This window comes from Tinamus guttatus, unplaced genomic scaffold (genome assembly GCF_059628265.1).
Source record: "Tinamus guttatus ecotype Peru unplaced genomic scaffold, ASM5962826v1 Tinamus_guttatus_pri_ptg000153l, whole genome shotgun sequence".
NCBI lineage: Eukaryota > Metazoa > Chordata > Aves > Tinamiformes > Tinamidae > Tinamus > Tinamus guttatus.
In genome coordinates, this window is record NW_028288687.1 from 1,986,668 (window position 1) to 2,011,638 (window position 24,971).

At 40.3% G+C, this 24,971-nt stretch overlaps 1 protein-coding gene across 7 annotated transcripts in view; it reads right to left on the reverse strand.

Moving 5' to 3' along the window:
• The window catches only part of FGGY (FGGY carbohydrate kinase domain containing), a 303,483-nt gene that overhangs the window by 40,432 nt on the left and 238,080 nt on the right, over nt 1-24,971 (reverse strand). For all 7 annotated transcript variants that reach the window (XM_088522434.1, XM_088522436.1, XM_088522437.1 and 4 more), the window contains 2 exons: nt 23,316-23,419; nt 730-837 (listed from right to left, as the gene is read on the reverse strand). In XM_088522434.1, coding sequence (XP_088378560.1) covers nt 730-837; nt 23,316-23,419 — 212 coding nt within the window. The remainder of the gene's footprint in view (nt 1-729; nt 838-23,315; nt 23,420-24,971) is intronic.

Genomic DNA, 24,971 nt, shown 5'->3' on the forward strand with positions numbered 1-24,971 from the left:
GGGCCTGCTCCCCTCTGCTCAGGGCAGGGCAGCTCTGCATTCGAACACACGGAGCAGGGAGACACAGGGAGCTGCAGAAGCTTCCAGGGTTAAGCAAACACTGAGGTCTTGATCACACTTTTGGATCTAAGCACCTGAAGTCTGACTAAACACTGCTCCATACAGCTCCTCTTTCTTTAAATTTGATTTAAGCATTTTTTATCTGAGTACTTTACTGTAGGTAAGAAAAGTCAACTTTAGAGGATCCAGTCCTTTATGTGTACTGATATATTAAATTAATGCAATACAGTCAGACTAAGATGACAATATATTCAGGCCTTCTATAGACAGGATAACATACTAATACCTTACTATTCTATGCACAGCATGCCTTTCACTTACTTATGCACACAGTTCTTCCACATACCACAAATTATATGTATTTTTTATACCAACATCTGTCTCAGCCTGCTATTAAATCACAAAAAGAAAGCCTATTCACTTGCAAAACAGTAACAGCAACAATAATACTAGGTAGACATGTCCTTGGTGCTCTGCATCATCTACAATCCCCTCTGAGTAGGAAAAGGAACAGAGTGTACAGGACACAGCAAACAAGTAACTCTTACTGCTTTCCACTGGATGATTTCTTCCATGATTTTATGAAGATGTTTCAAGCAGAGCTCTGGTTGAACCGCAGTTAGGACAAGCCTGCCTTCCTGGAGTCCCTTTGCATCTCCAAACACTTACCAGCTTTCCTGTAGCACTTTGACCTCCTTCATTCAACCAAAACCCAGGCACCATAGCAGAGAAGTAAGGTCCCCAAACACCAGGCACAAAAATGGGCGTTTGGCTTATCTGGAAAAATAAGAGAAAGCTCTAGTGACTCAATTTGCCTGTCAAACTAGGTACTTCACAGTCAGTCTTTGGCAGCTGTCAGAGTCCAATACTGAGGAAAATTTCTGTTTCTCCATTGGAGTTACCCGCATGACGTGGTAGATGTGGTAGAGATTTACCCCATGGAGCATGTGGAGAAATATGTCCCCCAACTTGCGGCATTTTCAGACTATGTGACACAGCTGCAGTTGCTGGTTGCACTGCCTATTCACCCCACCACCCAAACAGCTGGATCTGGCCATGTGGAAGAGTAAGTTCTTTTGGGGATAGGAACTGTAGTCCATATGGAAAGAGAAACTATCCTGCTCCTCAGAAAAAAAAAAAAAATACACACCTTAATTCAAAGAAGCACTTGGTGTGCAAGTAGACGCTGCAGACACGGGCTGGGTGAAAGGGGAATTTCTTACGTTAGTTAACAGGAAACACTCATCTGGGTAAACTTCTGATTCTGTCCCATACTGGGGTTTAACCTGATGCAAAACACTTCCCCCTTCACACGTGTGAACCCTTTTGTGAGGGTGGGTACCGAAGCACTCGCTTTCAGAAGCTATATTGCATTCCACTGTAGGCATTCAGATATACCACCCACAAACTCAGTGATGTCCTGCTTCTATGCAGTATTTCAGTGGTTAGACCACTCAGGATGTGGGAGATACTGGTTCATTTCCTTACTCTTCTACAGAAGAAGCAAATTCTGAGTTTATAGGGGTGGAGGGGACTCTTCCTTCCTCCTATTAAAGCTACTTCACTTTCTCTGCTCCAGGCCAGAAAGACAGTGTAAGGAGGCATCATATCTAGTCCCGCAAATAAGGCACAGAACAGGGCAGATAAAAGTGGGAGAACTGAGGTTCCAGTACTTGCTACAAAGCCCATTTATGGGTTCTGCATTGGTAATACATTAATAATTCTTGCTGCAGAGGCAAGAGGTCAGGATACTTGGCTTCTTTTTGAAGCATAATTCATGTTCCATCTTCCAGGACTAAGGAGCTCGATACATTCAAGCTATACACATCCATGATCTTCCTGGGAAAGTCATACGGCAGCAGAGTCCCACACTGCCACATGATACATGAATACGCTTCCCACCAGCCAATGTTTATGGGAAAGCTGGATCTGCAACTGTTGTTCTCCAGAAGGTGGGAAGCACTCCAAGAGGAGGAAACTCGCCTAATGTAACAACATTAGTCTATGTATTCTCAACATAGGAATTCCAGGAAGGCTGGTGTGGATTTAAATTTCCTCAGCAAAAAGAAGCGTCTCAGTAAACAAGACTTTTTTTTTTTATTTACACATTGCTCTACATGAGCAAAATTCTAGATCCACTGAGGTTGCTTAAGGTTTGCTGTTGATTTCAGTAAGGCCAGGATTTCACCTCAAAATTGTTTTTATTAGTATAATTACTAGTGTAATTATAAATATTAATAATAATTATAAACCCAACCTCTGCTCCTCTTAAACTCAACGCATGTTCTCCCTATATTTAAACAGGCAAGCTTTAAAGCACTTTTGCTATCAACTAGGGCATGTGCTCTAAGACACAGTTTACTGGCATTTGTGCATCACACATGTTTAGTAAATAAAGCAGCAGGGAGGTTTCTGCACAAACAATAGTCTGCTGAAGCCATCAACTTACATTGCAGCTGATTCCTGTCAGGAACATGAAGTTAAGAAGCAAAACAAAGCAACAAAACTGTTTTCTCAAAATACATCGCTACAGTTTCAAGCAATCCTGATTTCTCTTAGGAATACATCTCTCAAGTAAAAGAATCTTGCTCAATTCCCTCTATCAGCTCTAATGTGCTGACTTACTTTCACTAAAGATGTTTGCGTGCGTGCACAAGCATCTCTGTGCCTGCGTAAGGGTTTGGCCGACCAAACCCATTAAAGTGCAAGAATAGCTGCACTGAATTTAAACTGGCATTTATGACTCCAAGTGGACAAAGCTGCGTCAAAAACATTGCAAAGACATTTGGTTTTGCTTTGTTTTCTCTTAAAACTACAAATTAATATATCTTTGAGTTTTCAACACCTCTATGAGGCAAGCCTTCTTTTACGATTTTAATAAATAAAAGCACAGGAACAGAAAGTATTGATTAAATGCTCCTAAAATTTAAAAACTTAAAATAACTTGCTTTTTTGATGAATTCTACAGCACTGACCTTACTGAGAACACAGTAGTGTGCCAAGATTCCCAAGATACCTGCTCCAAAGTAGTGATGGAAATCAGAAAACAAGCCATGTCCCCTCTCATTCTTTCCTTTAGCTTTGGAAAAGCACACATTTCTCTAAAGGTGAGAAAGGACCCTTATTCCAGGATGGGCCTGCATTTTTGAAATCTCATCTCACAATATTTTCAGTGAAGCAACGTTTGCAGCACTCTGCTGTGACCTGTGGTTAGAGAGTATGCACGTGTGTTAAGCCTAAAAGCACAGAGCTGTGCCCAGCAGCTAAGAAGTCTGAAAAGACCAGATAGGCTAAAGAGAGTCAAGGTACAACATCCTCTGTCCCAAATGCTTTATGAACGCATGGAAAGTTCTAAACATCAAAAATAACAATACAGTAAAAACTTTAAGTCATTATTCCACTATACTCCAAATTGCCCTGTATCTCTGCTAACACTCAAAGCTGCAGATTGATTTGAAGACCAAACTCTTCCTGGACCCTGTTCTTCTGGCTCAGTATTTTGGACACCGACTGGAATTTGCCAGGAGAGGATATTTTCAGGTTGGCTCTTATCAAGTTACACTGAAACTTTCCTATCATCTTACCACTGAAGCACCATTTGCACACATTCCAACAAACTTTCAACACATGAACAGTGCAAACAAGGGAGTTATCTCCACATAGCCAGTGGGGTGCTACATTACCTTTTTTTCTGCTGTGGGAGATCTCAGTTGGAATAAAATACACTGGTAATCATGCTGGGTTGGGGCTGTATATGGGATCATCATATTTTCTATTTCTCTCTTCCACTTAAAAGTTTAGTTCACTTTTTGCAGACTCAAAGATATGCAGCTTAACTGCAAATTGTAATGTGCATGGAAAGTAAGAAAAACAGGAAGTAACAAAACTGCCCCAAACATGCACAATTTCTTTGCAAAGCACTGAGGTGAACTCTCTTCCACAGATGTATAAGAGACAGCAAATGGTTTCCATTTCCTCTCCTTGAAATAACGTGGGTGATCCTTAGGTTCTCCAGCCTATGCAGCAAATAGCATCTGCATTTTCACAGTCCAAATTCATCCTCAAATCCTGTTTTACTACATGTATCACTCGGTCCCTCCAGAACACGTGACTACACACAGGTGTGGGGCTGGGGAAACGGTGCAAGGTTTGCTGCAGGACCCAGAAGATAAGAGCCCTTGGCCAGACTCCGAGTTATTTCTTTTACACTACATCACACCCTTTTCATAGTTTTCTCTTGCCTTCAGACACTCTTAGGATGATATAGATGGATCAATGTACTGTCATTGCTGTGCCATTAATGAAGGTTAAGAAAACTCTTAATCTTTTTTAGCAAAAAAACAACATCTGTTTTAGGTTTATGGGCAGTTGTTTTTTTTTTAAAGCAGGTAAGAGATGTCATCCTTCCTTGAAAGTCGAAATAAATATTCAAAAGGAACATTGTATTTTCTACCTTCTATTTAATTTAAAGCCATTCTCTAACAAACCCTTACTGTGAGGCACATTAACACTGATTATTTTTTACACAAGGAGAAATCGAAGCACAAAGAGGGTAAAGCTGCACACCCTGATGTGCAGAGAGCATCAGTTAGAAGGCTCTCTGCACAGGTATTTGAACATGGGAGATGAGAGGAATTTGAACCAATTCACGTTTTGAGTTGTAACAAGCATCTATAAATATTTAAGTTAAACATACTCACACAGACTATTGCCTGCTTTATGATGATTTCTAACAGAAAGATTATATATTTTGAAGAGCATCTACCACATGATATTCTGCCTGTGGATGAGGAAGAATTCTTTTGTGCAGGAAAATATCACCTTTCCATATCTCCCTAATGTGAACATTTCTACTTGCTCAGACCATCAGTTCTGACAATTCTAAGATTGGGTTCATCAGAAGGGGAAAAAAGCTGAAGGAGATGTTTCAACATCTCCTGAAAGGGAGAAAAAAGGGGAAAAAAGTTCTATCTGGGAGGATTTAACCTCAGTGTGTGCTCTATAAAAGATCGTTCTAATATGTAAGATATGTAAACACTATAGAGCAATCAGAAACAAATTAAATGACGAATTTAGTTTAACAGTATTCAGCTGTGGTGCAATTGCCAGAAGGCACTTTTTGTTATGAATAGATCATTTGGATGAGTTACAGACCAGATTTCAATCCTGGCGTGTGCTAGGAAAATCAATGTCAAACTATCTAAGATCAGAAGGTAGCAGCAGCACATCTGGCAGCCCACAGAAATGAAAAATGTCCTTAAAATATATAATGCTATATAGAACTAAGCTCTAGTATGAAAGGACCTGCTTAAATGCACTAATAAGAGATCTGTAGTGTATTTAGTTTAGTTTAGTCTTTCCCACTCGCCTCTCCCTCTAAAACAAGAGCAGACAAAAACAATCCACCTCCATTGCAGAAGTTTATGTGGAAAAAAGCACTACTTACCAATTATAGTTGCAGGGTAGCTTACAGCTAATGTAAGTGAATCAAAGGCGTCAGTGCCTTTAATGCAAACTAAATTGAGTTTTCAGGACTGGTACAAGGAATGGTAAATAACACAGACCTTCAAAGAGGAGAAGCATCTAGATATATAGGCATTCCATAGAGTAAGTCACAATGCAAGATTTATTTAATTTAGCTCTGGCTTGCTAGACTAGCCATATGATCTCCTCAGTGTTTCCTCCTCAGTTTTATGTATATATTACAGTAATCAGAGACAAGATAAAACAAAACAGGCCACACTGTTGAGAGCAGTTTTATGGAAGCATGGATTCCAACAGAACTTCCTTCCTTAGTTGACACCATCTGTTGCTAGTATAGACTTAAACAAATTCTTACTACTTAGCTATGACATGGGAAGAAAATCTTCACATTGATCAGGAATACTGCTACATATGCACCTTCATCCTTTTTCATTTCTGCATCCTAACACTGGGCATCTGATATCTGGCAGAATTCCAGTATTAGTAACAGGTTATCTATAAACTTGCAAGGCATCTTAGATAAAAATCAATTTTCAGTGGAACTATCTTGACTTACAAAAAAATCAGAATTAAGCCTTCATTTTACTGTGAAAAAATGTTTTAGAATAACCATTTGCTAATGAAAAGTTAGACCACATTTTTTCTGAAAATCATTTCACTTATTAGCTTCTATAGTCAGAAATTCAGAATAACAGCTGCTCCTTTTAGGTTGTGGCATGTATGAAAAAAGATCCAACATACTAATGGTGGGAAGGGAAAAAAAAAAGGAATAGCAGGGCATCAGTCAGCAACTAATAAATGCTCTTTACAGTGCAGGACTTTGATCACTGACAAGTCAAACACATTCATTAACTTCCCTGCTGACTTTTAACTTTCAAACTTTGTGACTGTGAGTTGAGAATACCGATATTCATTAAATTCAAGGGGTTTACATTGATGCGTAAAATCATGTATTAAGAAAACGGTATCATTTAGCTTCTGCTGACAGATGGGCCTTATATAACTACTTGACCACAACTTTATGACAAAGAATGAAAGAGATTCATAAAAAGGAGAGAATTCAAAGGGAAATCTAAGAATGTTTCGTTTCTAGGTTTCTGGTTCAAACCTAGGTCATAGTAGCAGCTACTGAATGTATGAATTGGTAACAGCACTTTCTGATGGCATATGTATTAACTATATGGAGTCCACAGTCATATTCTCAGTGGACTGATGCCTATTACAGAATCACCATGCTGGCATTAATGCTCAAGCACCAAATGTGTTTAAAATTAAGCTTTCCCTGCAATCCCATAGTCATCATAGATTATGATGACTGCACTTCTCTTCTTAAAGCATGTTCATTACTAGTAGCAATTACATATTAAACACACAACAGCACTCAAGTTTTAGCCTGATGCAAATGGCATTTAGGAAAATAAGACTTTAGAGCAACAAAAGAGACAGGATAAAAGGGAAATTCAAATACTTTAATATTCCAATTCTTACGGGTCATATATTACCAATAGTTTGTTTGATTGTATTTTAAAGTTACGTCTTCTGGCCATGACTGTTGGCTGTGCAGTGGCATAATTTGTGGTGGCAGGTCACACAGTTCCCTTCATGTGACAGGCTGGCATTCCGTGGGCCATCCGCAGTGCTGCTCGGCGATGATATTAGATACTAGGCCACAAACATTTATGCAACTAACTTACACCACTGAAGTAACTTGAGTGAAGACAAAGTAAAGATAGAACGTGGTCTTCAGCCTCAACACATGTGACCACGAGACAATTTTGGGAATCTGTTTGCATTCAATTTAAGAACGCTGGCTGATGTGGTGACAAGACTTTCATGCCGAACATGGAATCCACCCCTCGTCAAGGCTATGTCATGGGTTTGCCAAACCCAGAAGCATGGACACTTACTAAATGGTAACAAAAGGAATGAAAGCAAAACAAACTTGTCCAAATATGTCTATCTGAGGTTGCCCAATGGAAAAATACTCCAAGACATCAGACAATTTTTTTTCAGGATAAGATATTGTTTCTGCCTGTCGAACCAGCCAAGGTTCAAAGAGACAGCCAGAGAGACGTGCATCATTCAAAGGGGAAAGCCATGAATCAGAAGCAAAGGGGTCTGGGCACTGCCAGTAGCTCAGACTTATAGCCAGAGAATGACCTGTGGCAGGAAAGTTGAAGCACAAACATATCCTCAGTAGTTTTTTTTTTTGTCCAAGTTTGTTTCTTTTGTTTTGGCTGTAGTAAAGTCATGCTTTTCTGTCACCCATGTTCTCTCATTGCTTTTAGTATCATGCAGGAGTAACTGCATGTGCCAAAAGTGCTCCCAGGCCAGGAGTTCTGGCATAAAAACACGTGCCCAACTAGCACATAGGGCCTGAGAGGTCTCCAAGACCAGTCTATATCCAGAAAATGGATCAGAGAGCACAAGGAAAAAACTGTGATATTGCTTATTTATGCCCCATGAAAATATTAAGAACATGCACAGGGGTCCAGCATATTTCGATCCAGCTTACCTTACAGCAGGGAAGCAAGGCCTCAAACCAGCACAGTATATGACAATATTGAAACACCCTCTTCACAGAAAAATACACATATCTTTGATTTTGCTTATTCTCCACACACACCTGTAACAAACAGGTTGAAAAACACCACACACCTGTGTGACAAAATGCACCTGATTACAGCCACAACACACTTGAGTAAAAACTACCAGAATTAGAAACATACAAATAGTATTCATTAGAAGTCACGCTGCGATGTCAAATTTCTGATGATGGTGATTTGGAGCTAGCAAGCCCTGCTTTAATTATTACTCGGACAAAACTTCCAGTGCGACCTACAAGTAAGACAAGCAGATGAATTCTCAGGAACTACTGTTACTAATTATTCTGAATATTCCTGAAAGAAACCCTTCAGAGAAAAGCAGCAAAATGTTACTGACACACACGCAGAAGTATTTCTAATTTTCTAATTTTCCATGAAGCATGAACTGGTCTGCAAACTATAGACCAAACAAGGTATGTGATTAATGCCCAGTAAAGAAACCACAGTCCTCAGGCAACTTGATTGCCTCATCTCTGAAAATATTTCAGGTGAGTTATGAGACGGGATTATATACTGCATACTCTGGCTTTATATCTACCAAGAATTAATTAGAGGAAAACTTGACTGAGAACACTAATAAACATTTCCACGGTGAGATCTTTACTGAAGGCTAAGTACGGAAAGGTATTTTAACACTTTTGAACTCTTCAGATTTTTAACGAAAGACTATTTGAATCTCAGTAATATTAGTTATTCAACCCGTACTTAATTTCTATTTATGGGTGCAGAGACCAAGGGAAAGTCAACTATACCAGTGCTTCCAGTGTTGGGAGCCAAAGCCTCAACTTGTTCAAACTAGCCTATTACCATTGACTTCTATGGAGCTAAGTGGAATTCCACCATCTGAAGATCTGGGCTAATGTTTGCCTTTAGACAAATGTGTATTTAAACAAACTTAAGTGAGCGGCCTGCTTTTCAAAGGAGACAAAGAGAAACATTCCCCATTCATTTTTGGCTCATGAACTTAACACCTAAATATCTGGCTTCATATTTTAAAACAAGGACTGGGGCACCTACCTTTGGGAAGCAAATCAGGATTGTGAGTGCCTGTAATTAGGAATGCGAGCCCAGGCAAGTGAGAGGCACCTCTTTGAATATTGGACAGAAGATATTTAGACACAAAAGGAGGAGGAAATCTACCCGCTTCTGAATGCTCATGTTCTTTTCCTAAAAGTAGGGAAGAAAAATCCTGGAAAACAAGTTTTGCAGTCAGGGCTTTGCCTAAAAGAACAACTAACTCCTTATGCGTGCTTCAAAACTTGAGAATTGGTTTTGACTATTAGACCTGCTCCTCCTTCAAGAGGGATCACTACATCATCAACATGTACTGCTTTAAAATTGATCTATCAGGAAATTATTCTGCAGGACTTTGAGGGTTCCTCCCTGCCAACAGCCATGGGAAACTGGTTCTAGAAATAGTTAAAATTGATTACAAACATAATTGTTTACATTTTGCCAAAAAAAAAAAAAATACTGTTTTATTCATCTGTATTTTACGACGGTATTTTTAAATGCAACAAATGGAGCCGTTGCCTAGGGCAGGGAATGCAAGAGGTCACAAGCAGCACTTGTATAAGCAGCTTCTCTGCCTTGGGAAGACAGAAGTTGTGTTTCTGAGAAAACTTTCTGTTAATGGATGCTATGGAGCCAAAATGACTCAGTGTCCTCCTTACCAGACCCCCTGCAAGGTAGATAACAGCAGCTGGGTCCAGTTTCTTCCTCTGAGATGACCATGGGCATTTTATACCTTCTTCAATGCACTTCATCAGATTTCAGCCAATAGTTAAGTATGGTATTAGTATGTCTTACGCTACAACCACATGAATAAATTATTATGGGTGAAAGTAGGAGGTCAGCTGCCCTGCAAAACCACCTCTCCTCATCGTCTCTCTGCGGTGTATCATGTGACAAATCCCTGGGACCTTGAACATTCCAGAGGAAACCATGGCCAGGAGTGTTACTGCAGAGTCGCTGACACGGTGCAAATACACACTGTAGATTATTCACTCAGTTTTTTCATGTGCCCATACCCTTATTATCTTTATACAAAAAGTACTGTATGTTTCTGCTGATTTTACAATTGTTCCTTGATGTTTTAATCCTAATCTTATGACAGAAGCCAAAAAAGACTATTTGGAGAATTGTCAAATAATTACCAGTAAAGCTGGACAATCGAGTTTTGTTTCAAAAAGAATGATTTCTGTTAATACACACAACATTTTGGCATTTGGCTGAGGAGAAAACAGGCAGAGTAAGATCCTACCTTTCCTCCTATAAACTTGTGACTTTCTCTCTTTCCACTGGAAAACTCCAAATTCCAAAGAAGAATATAAAAAATGGAAAAAATGAAAATGAGACATTGGAAGTAAAACTGTCTATATAATAAGGCTGAAATACTAATAAAATATAATTTCTCTACAGAAAAATAATGTTTTTATAAATCTTTGTCACATAAAGGTATCAGTCAAGGAAAAACAAAAGCCAAAACTCACCCAATTTTCAAAATGAAATAAATCATATATATATATATATATAGAGAGAGAGTACAAAATCAAACAGGGTAAGTATACATTTTATGCCAGATTTTGTTCTCACTATATGTTGCCTAACTGACCTGAACACAGCAACTCAGCTGTAAGAAAGCCAAGCTTGTCTCACTGCATTTAGGAAAGCATTAAACCTTCTCAATGATGTATTTTCTCCTTCAACAACAAAAACAACAATAACAACGAAAACCAGAACACCTGCTCATGTTCTCAAACAATACAAAAATCCAACCAACATATGAAACGTAGCCACTGAATGTTCACAAGGCTTCCAGTAATATAAATGTGCTGTTTATGCATCTCTTTCCCAAGACATCTGTCCCTGCAGGTACCTTGTGTTAAAAGCCCGGGGCCAGCCTGTGTTTTCCCTCTCCCTCCTCTTTCTTGCTGAGCTACGAAGGGGATTACAGATATCCACAAACACATTGTGATCTGTGACCCACAGTTTAAAAGCCAGACCATGCTGCTACCAAATGGAAAAAAAAAAAAAAAAGAAAGAAAAAAAGGCTGTAAGGGAGGTTTAAGAGGTGCAATGCATCTCCCAGCCATCTCATCTAATCTTTGCCCAGGGGTGTTTTGGCCACAGAAGCTCAGGGAGCCCTGTTTGAATAATGGGTTCCTGAAGGTCTGTGTCAACTGTCTGCTGGAAGTTGCCAGTGGTTTGCAGAAGATGGGAGCTGTAAGAGGCCATTTGTGTTTGCCTTAGAAAACAAGCTGCAAGAGGAGCAGTAAGAGCATCTGAATCAGCAGTTAAATAACCTACCTTCTTAAGTGTAGACACCTCAAGAGACCAAAAAAAAAAAATCGGATACACACAATTTCTCAAACTTGAGATCCAGAGAAAGCAGGCAGATTTCTGCCAGCCATCACCTGCTGGATCAGTGGTGGCTTTACTGATCTGACAGCAGCAGCCTCTCACGTTTGAATTAATGTGATGATCCTGATCCATCCATGAGGCAGTAAAAAACTCTGAATCATTTATATGAATCAGGCTGGAGGAGGACAGCAGGTTGGTGGTAGCTTTTCTACCTTAGAAGCTGGATCCCGAGACTCTTGCTCTAAAGAGGCAAGGCCTGAATGCTTTTCAGGGAGAAACTATTGTACTGAGAACAACGAACTGCAAACATGAGCAATAACATCTGTCCTTGGGGTAAAGCAACAGTCACAAAGACTAAGGAGGTAGAGACGACTCCTGAGGTGCAATGGGCCAGGGAAGCTCCTTGTGAACAGAGAGAGGATCTTCCAAAGAGATCTCATGTTCTCATCTGCCTCTACAACTCACTCTGGGTTTGCTCTTCTCAGACACACAGAAAACAGTACTGGTGTCCTCAGCAGAGCCTTGCACCCCTGTATCTTCTATTCCTTTGGCATGAGGTTGACCTTTAGTGTTTATTTCAGGAAGCAAACTTGGAGCTAAGCATTGGATAAGAGTTTCAGCTCTGGAAAAAGGTAAAATTAAAAATGAGTTCACGGATAGTTCACTGAAATCATTCCACAGTCATTCAGCTTTCAGTTCCAATTCATCATTTTTATCTGCCTAAACCAGAGGTGCAAATACCTTATATCAAGGATATGATCCAATGCCCGGGCTTGAAACAAAACCTTAAAACAGATGAATTGTGACTGTTTTAAGCTTGAACGTTCATATACATTTAAGTCTGCCTTCTACCAGTATTCACTCTAATACTAAGCATCTATTTTGTTTTGACTTGGGAAAGTATACAATAGACACACAGTGTACTTCTCTTTTTATTCCCAATGGTCAAGGTCTCTTAAAGAAATTGGGGAAAAAAAAATTAAAAAACACTTTAATCTGTTAAACTCTTTCCAGAATCCAAACGAGAAGGAAAAATCCCACATTCCTAATGGATTCAGAAGCTTTTTGCTAAGCACTTGAGCACTAGCAGTTCTTCATTGATTTATTTTATTCTTTTATTTAGTGAAATGCCTGGTACAGATACAGATTAACCTTTTTTGCTCATATTTACTATGTCGCCTTCCTTGAAACGGGAACCACAACTATTTTGATAAATGGACTAAAAGGTTGTCTGGTTACACAACAGCTTCTAGTTGGGTCCTCTGCTGAAATGCTGCTCGGTGCTCTTCTAAAGCCACGCTGCTCCATGACTCACAGCAGCTCCTCTGCGCCTCTCACAACCATAGCTCACTGCGGACACGGGGCCTCAGATGAGCAACAACAATTTATACCACCCATTTATTTTTATTTCTCTTCCAATGACAGATATTCCCTGTCACAAAATGCCAGTTTACGTGAAGATTATAAATCCTCCAGCACAGACATGTAACTACAGGCCATTTTAAATACACAATTTATAACACTATAATTTCCTGCTAAGGCAAGTTAAATTCCTGAAAGATCATCACAGTATGAACTAACTCTTCTCAGCATTTCACAAAAATGGTCAAACCAAAGAACCATAAAGCCTTCTAGCCTGTCATTAACAGTGGTCAGTAACAGATGATAAAGATGTAAAGGGAAGAGCAAAAGAACAGGGCAAACATACAATAATTCTTCCAAGAATAATCTCCCAGGCTCCAGTGAGTTAAGGGTCTTACTTCCAACAGACAGACCAAATCTTCCTAACTGTCCAAGACTGCAAACAGTTTTTTCATTAACATTAGCAATCATTAGATAAAGAAAACTGTCACATTTAAAATCTACTTTACTTGTAGATTAACATAATTTTTTAAGAGCACATCAGAGTTTTTGAAGTGCCTGAGCATTACTCCTTTCCAGCAGAGCTGTTCTACTTCCGTTCTCAATCCTAAAGGAACACACCGAAGATACCCCTGCAGCATTATCCTTTTTTTGAGCTCAGTGAGGCCTCTTCTCATCTAAAACGTTAGAAAATCTTCATGTGGAACAGCTGTGCCAACAATACTGGTAAATGCTGAACCACATCACCACCTACTCCACTCCCAAATACTACTCTCGAAAGTCCTTTTACGCCACCTTTTCAATCCAGCCAACCATCAAAATTCTGGTGCAGTCCTATACAGCTGCAGCACTTGCCATGGTGGCCACACCGTGACATGATGGGCCAGCAAAGAAGCACACGTTCTCCACAGAAAAAGTGTCTAACACTGATTCTTCTCCAATGAGCTCATGGCAGAAGTATCAAATTATAGAAGGATACAGGCTGTGGGTTTCGTATCCTTTCTTGGACATTGCGTCCTAAGACCCTTGTCTTTTCTTGAAAAGCATTTTCAAGATTATCTCCAATATGCAAGTTTTGTTGGCCAATCCGCGATATCCCTGTCCAGTCAACTCACTGTATCACAGAGTGACAGTTCTTAAGAGTTTGGAGCTGAGTAGCTGATGTTGTGACAGAAATGTAAGGGAAGAGTGGGGAAAAAAATGGCATTTAAACACATAGGTCAACTTTTTTTTGATTGGGGTACCATTCCTTATTTTACCATTTATAGGGAAAAATAATTCTGCAAAAAAGTGCAGCAACCCATGGAAAACAACAAGGAAAAAGTTTTTTTTTTTTTTTTTTTTTTTTTTTTTTTTCAAATTGGCTCTAGTTTGCCCCATTTATCCCTAGTTTGCCCAGGTAAGGCATCTGCCTTACCTTATCTAATCTGCGTGCCCTTCCCGTGTATTTTGAGACTCCTCTTATTTAATTTATTGCATTACATAGCCCATTTCAGAGATTTATTCTTCTTTTTCACCATTAGTATTCCTTTATTAGTGAAGGCCATTACCACCCACAGCATCTTAGTTACGGGTCTTTTTATTCCCCCTGAGTTACTGGAGGCAGATTTACAATGTATGTGATATGCCACCGCACTCAGTTTTAAACATGCCTTTATTTGAATAAGTAAATGGGTAAATCCTGAGGACCTTCCTTGGTGTTTATTCAGCTCTTACTTCCTGAGACAAACTCCCAAGGACAGAGTAAACACTCAGAGAAGACCTCAGGCCTTCACCCAAAGTTATAAACACAGAGTGGAGCATAAATTTTGATTCTCAACTGACGCTGAGAGAAAAGCAGCAGTTAATGCTTCTCCTCACTTTGCTTCCAGGATGACGGTATAAAAAGACACATTTCTCTCTAATAAACTTTCCCCCACCCAAGATTTCCCCACACACACAGCTGGAGCAGCAGAAATGCCCTATCTAGCAAGAAGCAGCTCAGCTGATACAGGCTGATACATTTTTCTGGGTCTGGACAGGAGGAATCAGAACTGGTTAGTTTGAAATGTTGCTGAGATATTATACCTGTTAAATTTGGTATTATCACTTTGAAGACAAAAAGAAACCAAAGAAAATCTGTTGTAACGATTATCCACTGCTAATGATGGGCTATTGTAAACAAAGACTCAAATAACAACATATAAGAAGTAAATTAAAATTAAGTTACTTTATCCTGTCTCCTACAATGGAGCAATGCTATGGTGCCTGTACATCAATGCAGCAACAAAATTCTCACACGTTCCTTGCTAGGGAATTCAGAATTCAGCAGCGTTTTTCTTTCATTCTCTCCTTCCTCTAGCAGAGCAAACAAAAGCCCCAAACCCTATTAAAATATACAAGTGCCATGGGAGAGTATTGCCTGTAGTGGGTAAAAGCTGTCATTTTAGAACACTGCATACTTAAATATACCAGCCAAAATTTGTCACTCACATGTTATGCACTTCCAGGGTACGGAATAGGTGCAGTTTGTAAATTTAAAGATATAACAGCTAAAAATCAACTAATTTACAAAGTGCCTCCATCTCCCACCTAATAAAACAAAAGTAACAGCTCCTGCTCTCTTATCCAATTCATTCACTGTTGCAAAGAACCCTGAGACCACCAGACAGAAGACACTGCAGAAAGACTTAGTATAATAAATCAGACACCCTAATATACGGCTGTGTCACACAGGGCAGTTTGCAGTTAACCGCAGCATGAAAATCACTTTGTCTGCTGGAATTTTCAAAGCAAGCGTTTTCACTGATGTCAGTGAGACGTCTGTGGAATATCAGTCTTCATATAGTCTCCAAGCAGAATATTTTTCAAAGCATTTGCTCTATCCACATCTATTCTGTAAGTCTTTGAACTCAAATGATCTATTCACAGAAAGGAAGGAGAGTTGACTGCACACTTCTTTGCAAATGTTATTAAGCATTATCTGCCATACCTACAATGCAGGGACTGTACTGCTTTCAGCAACATTCCCATGAACAGGTTGATTACCAGCAAAGCAATGGGATGCAAAACAGATTTCTATGACAGGCGTACATTAAATAGGAACCTCCTATTCTCCCAGTTACCAAGGCAGGTACCTGAGCTTTGATTTATGCTAGGCCAAGAACAAAGGATTCTTGCTCATAACAAAAACTTTTAATAACTCATTTACTGAAAAAACCTTCCTTTCATCTCTGCCAAGCTTTAGGAAAGGCTGGGAGGCAAGCAGAAATAAACATTATACAGACTCACCACTGCTGGCTCTAAAGTAAACTCTCCAACTTCCTATTTACTTTTCAAGATCTTAAGCTTTGTGGTTTACTAGTTCTGCAAGTAAGTGCTTTGGGTTTCGGAGGCTGCCTGCACATGATCTCCCACCACTAGTGAAGTCTGCCTAGCTTTTATTAATATAACGAGGAGGTCAGAAAAGCAACAATCTTTTATATACCCTGCTAGGAAAATCACTTTACTTTTTGCCTTTTAAAAACAAAACAAAGCACACTATGGCAAATTAATGCCAGTGAAATGCATATGACAATTTTGTTTGTTTCTTTTTTAAACCAAGGATGCTAGAATACAGAATGAGAAAGTCTCATTTAAAAAAGGGTGTGGAGGACTTGCTGGAGGCGCAAGCAGGAGAAGGCAGCATTTCTGTAGAAATGCAGCCTTTCCAATGCCACAGGCTGAAAAGGCACCAAAATAGGTTCAGTGACCTTTTCCTTAGAAGACTGTGTCCAGTAAGGATGGGCAACCTGTAGCAGTCGTGAGGCAAATGTGGTTTTCATTTCATGCAGCACTGAATGCAAAACGTCTTCATTAGCTGGAAAGTCAGCACTGCGACTGCTGCCAAGTGCATATATAAGCCAGCAGAGCTGAACTGAATGAGGACAGAGCAAGGGAGAGGTTCCTGTGGTACTAATTTATTTCTCTCGTTTGAAAGACACTAGCTCTGTGATTCATATGTGGAGAACCGGCCTTACAGAAAAGAAAAATATTCAAAAAGCAAGAGGGCAGGGGCTTACCCAGTTCATAACGCTTGCACAGGTCATTTAAAAACTTTTCTAGGCTACCTCCGTCCCAATAGCTTTTGTTTGTATTTTTTTTTCCCTAGTGCATTCCTCCCTTTTCTCCCCGCTCTCTCCCCCTCCCAAGCCCAGCCCCTTTCCTCTGGTCAGGAGAAGGACAAATTGCTGCCTTTGCTAAACCCTGGGCCGCAGCCAGCTGGCGGTGGGAGTCGTTGCCCAGGCCTGCGGGCCCGGTCCCCCCGGAGACCGCACGTTCCGTGTCGGGGATGCAAGTGCAGCAGTGACCAAGAGCGCGAGGCTCCAGTGCTGCACGCACTCCCCCGATTCACCCTCCACAAACTCGCTGCCCTGCTGCCGTCCAACTAGAGTAAATATAGCTGGCAGAACAAGTACCAGGCTATTTTGTCCCAGCAAGTTTCCCCTCCTCTGCTCATAGATGATTTCAAGCAGCTGAGGAGTCCCTCTGTAGTAATTACTCAAAAGTCTGCTGCTTTAACAACGTGGCATGTTCTGAAGAGGAGACTCTCGTATCAGAGCCAAAATATACTGAATCCACTTGCTGGTCTGGCTCCCACTGAGATTACAGAGATCAGGCTCCGAGAACACTTTGAGCCAGCGCGTCTCTGCAGTCTCCACTCCAGGATGTACTGCAAAGGACACGTACTGTGCATGCTTTGGGGGTGGAAACGTGCTTTACACTCTATTTGTGTGAACAAAGCTGGCAGCCTGGGCGGATATTGTGGAGCAAAGAAGCTCTATTGTGTTTGCCAGTCACCACGAGAATCAAATGAACAAATTTAGAATAAGCTAATCGGGCTGAAGTTCCTTTAGCAGAAGCAGGCAAAGACTAATCAGGCTTGGGGAAAGAGAGCATGGCATATTCCTTCTAAAATAATCCATAGTAAACACTGGGACAACAAAACGGATTGCCCATTTTGTTATTCATGTAGTTGTTTCATCTCTCTTAGATCATGTCGTGAATTTGATGATAGAAATAAATTACTTGTGTCTCCGCAATTTCAAAAATGACTAAATTATGACTTACAAACAGCATTCACATCAGCACAGGCAGGGGAAAAAAGATTTGTGCACCAAGTGAGGTGAGCCAGTTCCCAAAGCCAAGAGTCACAGGAATACAAAAGCAGATGAGAAGTTACAGACCTGTCTAAACCAGAAAAGGTTCCCTGATCATCCCAAATAGGAAGTTTTGCCAACAGCTGATAAAGGAGAAGGAATGACTTAAGAAGCACACAGACCACATCATCAAATAAAGAGAGGGAAAAACGAAATAAACAAAAAATGATAGTAAAACAGAGATCCCAAATAGAAAGAAGCACATACCTGTTATATTTGGGACTCAAACTGCCAGCAAATTTAGACACACACCTCCTGCCTCAGAAAGCTGAAATCAAGCCAAACAATATTCCCACTAGAAGCTGCTCTAACTACTTCCTTCAGTTGTGAATCCAAAAAGGTGTTAGGGCAAGAATGACAAATATTTTTATCACGGAACAACTGTTCTGGGACAAGTAGAAAACAAAACACCGATCTTTAGCTGAGCCTAGTTCACCACAAAATTCATAGGCATGAAAATTTTTATATATATATTGATATCTATCTATCTATGTCAAAATATATATAATTGTATATTATGAACAAGGCTATTTTATGTTGCACTGTCCTACTTTACCTCTACTCAATATACATAAAGTGCACATATACTGTATACATACAGGATTAGTAAGGACCCCATATATCCGACAGGGTGTTGGGAAGGAAGAGCCCTGCTCTCCCTCACACTGTACTCAACCTCAGCTCTGCATACCTGTCCCTCCTTGTCCCCCCTGAAATCCCCAATCTCAGAGAAGCAGCGTTATGTCCTAGGGACTCCACAACCCTCAGTATCTGTGGTGTTCCTGCTCCACATCTATCCATTCCTGCTTACCATTTTAAATTACAACTAATTCCTTTCAAAACCTGTTGCAGACAGGTGAGCAAGGCCACTGATGTCATGCTGCAGTCCACACATCCCACAGATGTTAAACCTTCATAGCACCAAAAAAGCCTCTTGTGGCCCACCAAGCTTTACACCACAGCCTTGGCAACCAGGTTGCCTTTGTAAACAATTTAACCCAAAGAGACCCTGTCGACTGAAAAAGAGAATGTGTGCCTAAACATCTACCATTTCTTTACTTGACCAGAGATATCACAATGAATCAACAAATTCTATAGATCTGACTTCACAGGCTGTGCTTAGAATCCAAAGGGAACTGCCTATGTGTATCTGTACCATGATAAGAGACATTTTCCACTCAGGTCTTTTAAACTGAAAATTGGTATTAACGTATTGTTCTAGTAAGAGAGACCCTGACTAGTACTAGGGTCGCATATGTCAGGTGTCACATAACCAAAACACAGAGTCTCTGAATCAAAATGGTTGGAACCTAAAGAAGCATTTTACTTTCACTAAAAAGGGGTTTTACTCTGTGGATTTAGTGTCAGGGAAGAGCGCTACACTGATTCCCTGTAAGTTCCCCTGAACTGCAAGATTCATCCACCAGAAAGCAGCGGCAGCGTGGCTGGACTGTCTGCTGTGGGCAGCACTTGGGGGTTTCTACATGTGAGCGCTCTGCGTGTCATTCTGCCTGTTCCTGTCACTGTTCTGCTCCTTGCCAACTGCCATCCAAGAGTTAACTCGCATCTTGGTGGGTTTACACATCTGCAGAAAGGCAAGCACGCTTATGTTTAGGAATGGGACAAAGTAATACATACATCTGTACCTGAAATCCCTCCAACCACATAAAGGCTTCAGAAGAAAACAAAGGACTTTTGAAACTTTTAAAATGTCAGACCCGTAAGACATTGGCAGGAAGACAGACTTTTAGGGAAACCAATTACTTGATTCCCAGAAGTTATAGCATATATGCTAGACCTGTGCAACTACTAGTCGGGAATATTATGCAAGCTGCTCTTTCATTGCCTCAAACTTGTTGCTATTTTACTGCAAAAAAAGCACATTTTGAATGTGTGTTTGACAATCACCATGGCTACACAAGGAAAGCCTCCTTAAAAGTTTGAAGACTAAATGTGGGTGCTGGAGTTTAGAATCCCTGTCTAAAAAGCACGATGACATGCAGCAGCCCACTCCGAAATGCCGGCCACTGAGGGTCTGTCACTTGAAAGGAATATCTACGCTGCACACAGAGATCAAAGCTACGGCAAACGAATCCCAGCCCTAAAGCAGGGACAAGCTTTCAAACATAAAAGGACAGCTTATTTGCCATGCCAAATGCGAATTCCGCTGACCGTTTTTGCTTGGGCGAATGAGGAAGCAGAGATCACGTAATAGAAATAGTCGTACAAAAATTTTCAATGTTATCTTTTTTTCTCTCATGGGCAATGGATGAGCCCTGACGTGGCAGTGACTTTTAGCAACGACCCACTTGGAGCTGGATTTGGACCAGTAACCAAATTACCACATGCCTTCTACCTCTTGCATGGGCTGTCCAAGGATCTCAGCAGAAACACTCTTACAAAATGCTTTGTGTGTGTGATTACCCAAGACCGTCGGTGGTTAATTCCAGAAGTGTATCCTCACTTAAAAATGGTAGTTCTACCACAAATTGTTATAGCCATGATTAAAATTAGGTTCCACATTTGTACTTTCTAAAATATCAAAGGCATGATTAGCAAAGTCTTTTGTTCAAGATCTCTGGAGTCCTTGGGGTAATGAAAACTGGGTCAGAGAGTAGCTTCTCTGAAAATTTAAAGTAAATGCCGCGTTCAAGCAATAGGAGCTTCCATGACTCATGGAGCACTCAGCCTTGAGAAGGGGAGCGCTGAAGCCAGGCCCGTGCACCAACAGTAGCACCCCTGCCCCCACCAAAAAGGGGAAAGCGTAGGGGAGAAGGCAGCGCAGCAGATGATTTTGAACAGTTTCCTGTTATGATCCCTTGAAAGAAATCCAAGCGTACTTTCCCCCTGCTTTCTGTTTTCTGAATTTCTCCTGACAGTTGGCCCTTTCCTTTGCCAGAACCACAACAAAGGCAGGCCTTGAGTTTCCACGGGGCCGTTTTCTCCCTCGGCCGTCTCTGATGCTCGCACAAAGGTGTTATTGTTGCTGGCTCGCCGGGGCTGCTGCACCTGAGGCACATCAAAGGCTCCGCTCGATGCCCGCCCGGCCACACAGCGCTCTCTCCCACTGCATTAAATTAAACCCGATGATTAATCTCTGCAGCCCCGAGGGTCCCTCGGTGCGCACGGAGAGAAAATATATATTTCTATCAAAACACACGTATAATATACTTTCATTTTATAGCCCTAATTAAAAAAAGGAACGGCTGATTTCAGCCAAATGCAGCTGCATGTGGCTCTGAGTAAAATACAAATACAACTGCTGCGTGTGCTCTACATTCACTTCATGCGGGTTATGCGGGTATAGATAAAAGGATAGTAAAGTCCCTTCACAGATTAAATCCAGAGAAATTTGCTTATTGTCTGGCAATTAGAGAGTGTTATACCTCACAGATGAATTAAAAAAGGCAGGTAAGAAAATGCTTATGAAATGTTGAGTAGTTATATTCAAATTAAAATCAATGTAAATTTACCCCCAAATTGCACAAGCTTGCAGTCAAATGATTAAAGCTTAAAATGTTCCACCTTGCCTACGGTGTGTAGTCTATGTATGACTTCAGGGTGACTTTAATCACAGAACAGAATATTGATTAACACCAACATGGGCTTTAACAAGGAAAGATTTGTCCCTTTTGTTACATTAACATAGTGAATGGAGCCACATCTCCTGTTGTCATGGAGTATGTTTATAGTGGTATGTTTTGCTCTCGTTTGGGAAGCAAAACAAGCTATAATTGTGTAAGTGGGTCTCTACATTAAATCTTATTAGCGTACACATGTGAAAAATTAATAAACAACTATGCACGTATCTTCTTCCAGGACCAGTTACGCTAAAGGAGTAAGTTGAAGCCAACTGGCTCATTTCCAGCTGCTCAACATTGCCCTGAGACCTTCTGGGGAAACTGAGTGCTGCTTAGCTCATTTCAGTCCAGTATTAGGTCTCTATTAGCCCAGCCCAGTTTAACGATTTGAACTAAGTCAGCTAAAAGAAACAGGTTAGGAAGAGTTCACACAGATAGCTTCTTCTGAAGGACTGAAGGGGCAGAAGCCTCCATCAAAAGAACCAGAAACTGTAATAAGTAGGAACAGCCTAGAAATGGTTAACTTCTCCTGCCCATCCTAGTATTTGCAGAGTGGAAAGGCCTGTGCCTGGATGGGCACAGATACCAGGGTAATTTTCTAGGGACAGAGTAGGTCTAACAGTGGTGGGATTCGAGGTCTGAAACTCTGGGTTTAGATAGGAATCTGCATATATTCCAAGTATTCTTCAGGATTTAAAGTTTGGTTAAATGCTCTGCTTCACAAAACAGGGATTATTCATAACCTCAAATTCAATCATGTGCTTAAATGCTTTGCTGAACTACAATCTGCGTGACAAGATCATCATCTTAATAATGCTGTTTTATCATCTTAGTAATGCTGTTACTATGAAGACATCTTTCAAACTCTGTTAAGATTGCCATTTATTTATTTATTTACTATTAAAATTATTTATTTTCTCTATGGAGAGCTCTCTCCATGAAGTATGCTAGCACTTCTTAGAGCCTCTAGCTTTAGCCTATTGCCATTTGCTCATTTAGGAAAAATACAAGTTATAATCAGTCTAAATTTAAGACCGTAATGAGTTTTAAATAAAAAACGTGGCAGAAAAGGGTACTTATCTAAATGGAATGCTTTCAGACTCATACATTTTAAAAAGGTATAAATTTCAAAAGCAGACACTAAATTTTAATTGCAATCTCAGAAAAAGCTTTTGTGTTAATTCACTGAGAAAAATTAGCAAAGTGAAAATTGCTTATCAGGGTTTTTCTTTCTCTTTAGTCGTGATACATATCATAATTGTATAGATCATGGCAGCTTTCAGAGGCAGGATTTATATTGATTAAGTGAAGAGGTGGGGGAGAGGGCTGTGACTAAAGACATAACACTCCTCCAAATACACTATTCTGTAACACATTAGCGACAGGCTTGTCACGGATAACTCAAGCTCCATCTCTGGCTCAGATTTCAGGCTGCTCTTTAAGTCAGTCTGGCATCGTGTTTTTTACCTTTCATGTCATTTTTTCAGTATTGATTTCTACTACTATTAAAGTTCTTGCTTAGTAGTAAATGCATGGTAATATATAATTAATATCCAAAGGTAAAGCTACGGTTACCAGAAAAATCAAGGAAAAGGAAAGGGGTGAAAGACAGAGGTCATTCCTCCCTTTGGAACCATTGGTTACTATATCCTATAGAAGTTAGGCCTAGGCATACAACCTACCCCCATATGGCATGAAGATGTTCCACAGATCATCGCAAGTCGGGACGTAATTGGCTGATTTTCACATGGCAGGTTGTGTCCTTTCACATCTGCTCCAATTACTCCTATGAAAAAAAAATTAAAACTCCTTTTTTAAAAGAAGAGCAACACAACCCTCGCAAAACAGAGCTTTTCTGCACACAAATAATTGCCATCTCACATCAATACCACAAATCAAAAGATTTGTTTAGTCAATGAACAACTTCATTTTATAGACGCAAAATAAAACACATTTTCATTCCAGATACATGAGGACACCAGATCATTTCCTCCATGTTCACGTTTATCATAATTTTTAAACATTATTGCAACTATAGCCAAGACCTTTATTGTCTTAGGTCATGCAGTAACTCGTAGAATAAAAGCCTGCCCTGTTATGAAAGGCACTGCAATAGAGGGCAGATATATTTATTTGTTCACATATGTTATCATGCATATGCTGCATATTGTGTGTTCTCAGGGGATGAGCTGGAGAAAGGGGTAACCGGGCAGCAGAGTGGAGGGCTGTCACTTCTGTTGTCCTGACTGCTGCTCTGTTGAGCTCAGAGGGAGCCATCCAGAAGATGGGAGATGGCTCCTTCCCCAAGGAGATGAGCGGCTGCACATGGGATGGGGCAGAGGACCACAGATGCAACCAGTGCTGGGCTCGCAGCCACGTGTGGAGCAGGAGGTCCCAGAGAGGGTCCTGCCTACACAACGGCGCAGAGCCACAGCCAGTATTCGGGATGCAGCAGCACATTCTGTGTAGCTCGGTTTAAGGCTGTTACCAAAAGAAATTCTGCCCTCTCTTCCTCCCCATCTTAGGCTGCATGTTTGTATCACACTGTAATAGGTAGAGAGGCAAAAAAAAAAACCTACAGCAGTAAAGGACAAATAATATTTTGTTCATCTTTTTCTCTTGAGCATTATTTTTCAATCAGATTAATTGGTGATTGGTTTGCAAATCCTGCTAAAACAATCCTAAGGAAGAAAAGCAATCAGTCTTTCAGTTCACTCTACAACTCCAGATCACAGGGGACAAAGGAAGGAGTAAGCTCATAAAAGAAGGAAGGACAGAAAAGAAGCCCTTCCCTCCTGACCAACATTAGGTCAAATAAAGGTAAAACTTCTCAGAGGTCACAGGGAAACTTCCCTAGGAATGCATGGATGCTGGAGAAGCCGGGAAGCCTTACAAATTATGCTGGACTGAAACAACAGACCAACCCTGCAAGGATAAAATAGGCACGGAGGTGATTTCTTTCAAATCTTCTGTTTTAATCTTTTTAATGTGTTTCACCCAGTAGAGATGTTTCCTATGAACTGTCCAGTTTCCTAATACATATTTCAGCAAAAAATAGCTTTAGAAAATGGGAATTATTCGATGTCTTTTAATGTGCACACTTTAATAAAAGGTAAAGCAGTTTCATCTCAACATTCTGGCTAGCCTAGTGTCCAACAAGAAACTACTACCAACTACTGTAAAAATAAACACTAATATTTCTTTTTTTTTTTTCCTGTTTCCCTATCATCCTTATTTTACAAACAGACAATTTCATTTCAGAGACATTGAAAAAGTAGTTTTCAAAAAAACCTGCAGGTCTCCTCCATCAAGCTGTATTTCTTCTCATTGCAGGGGCA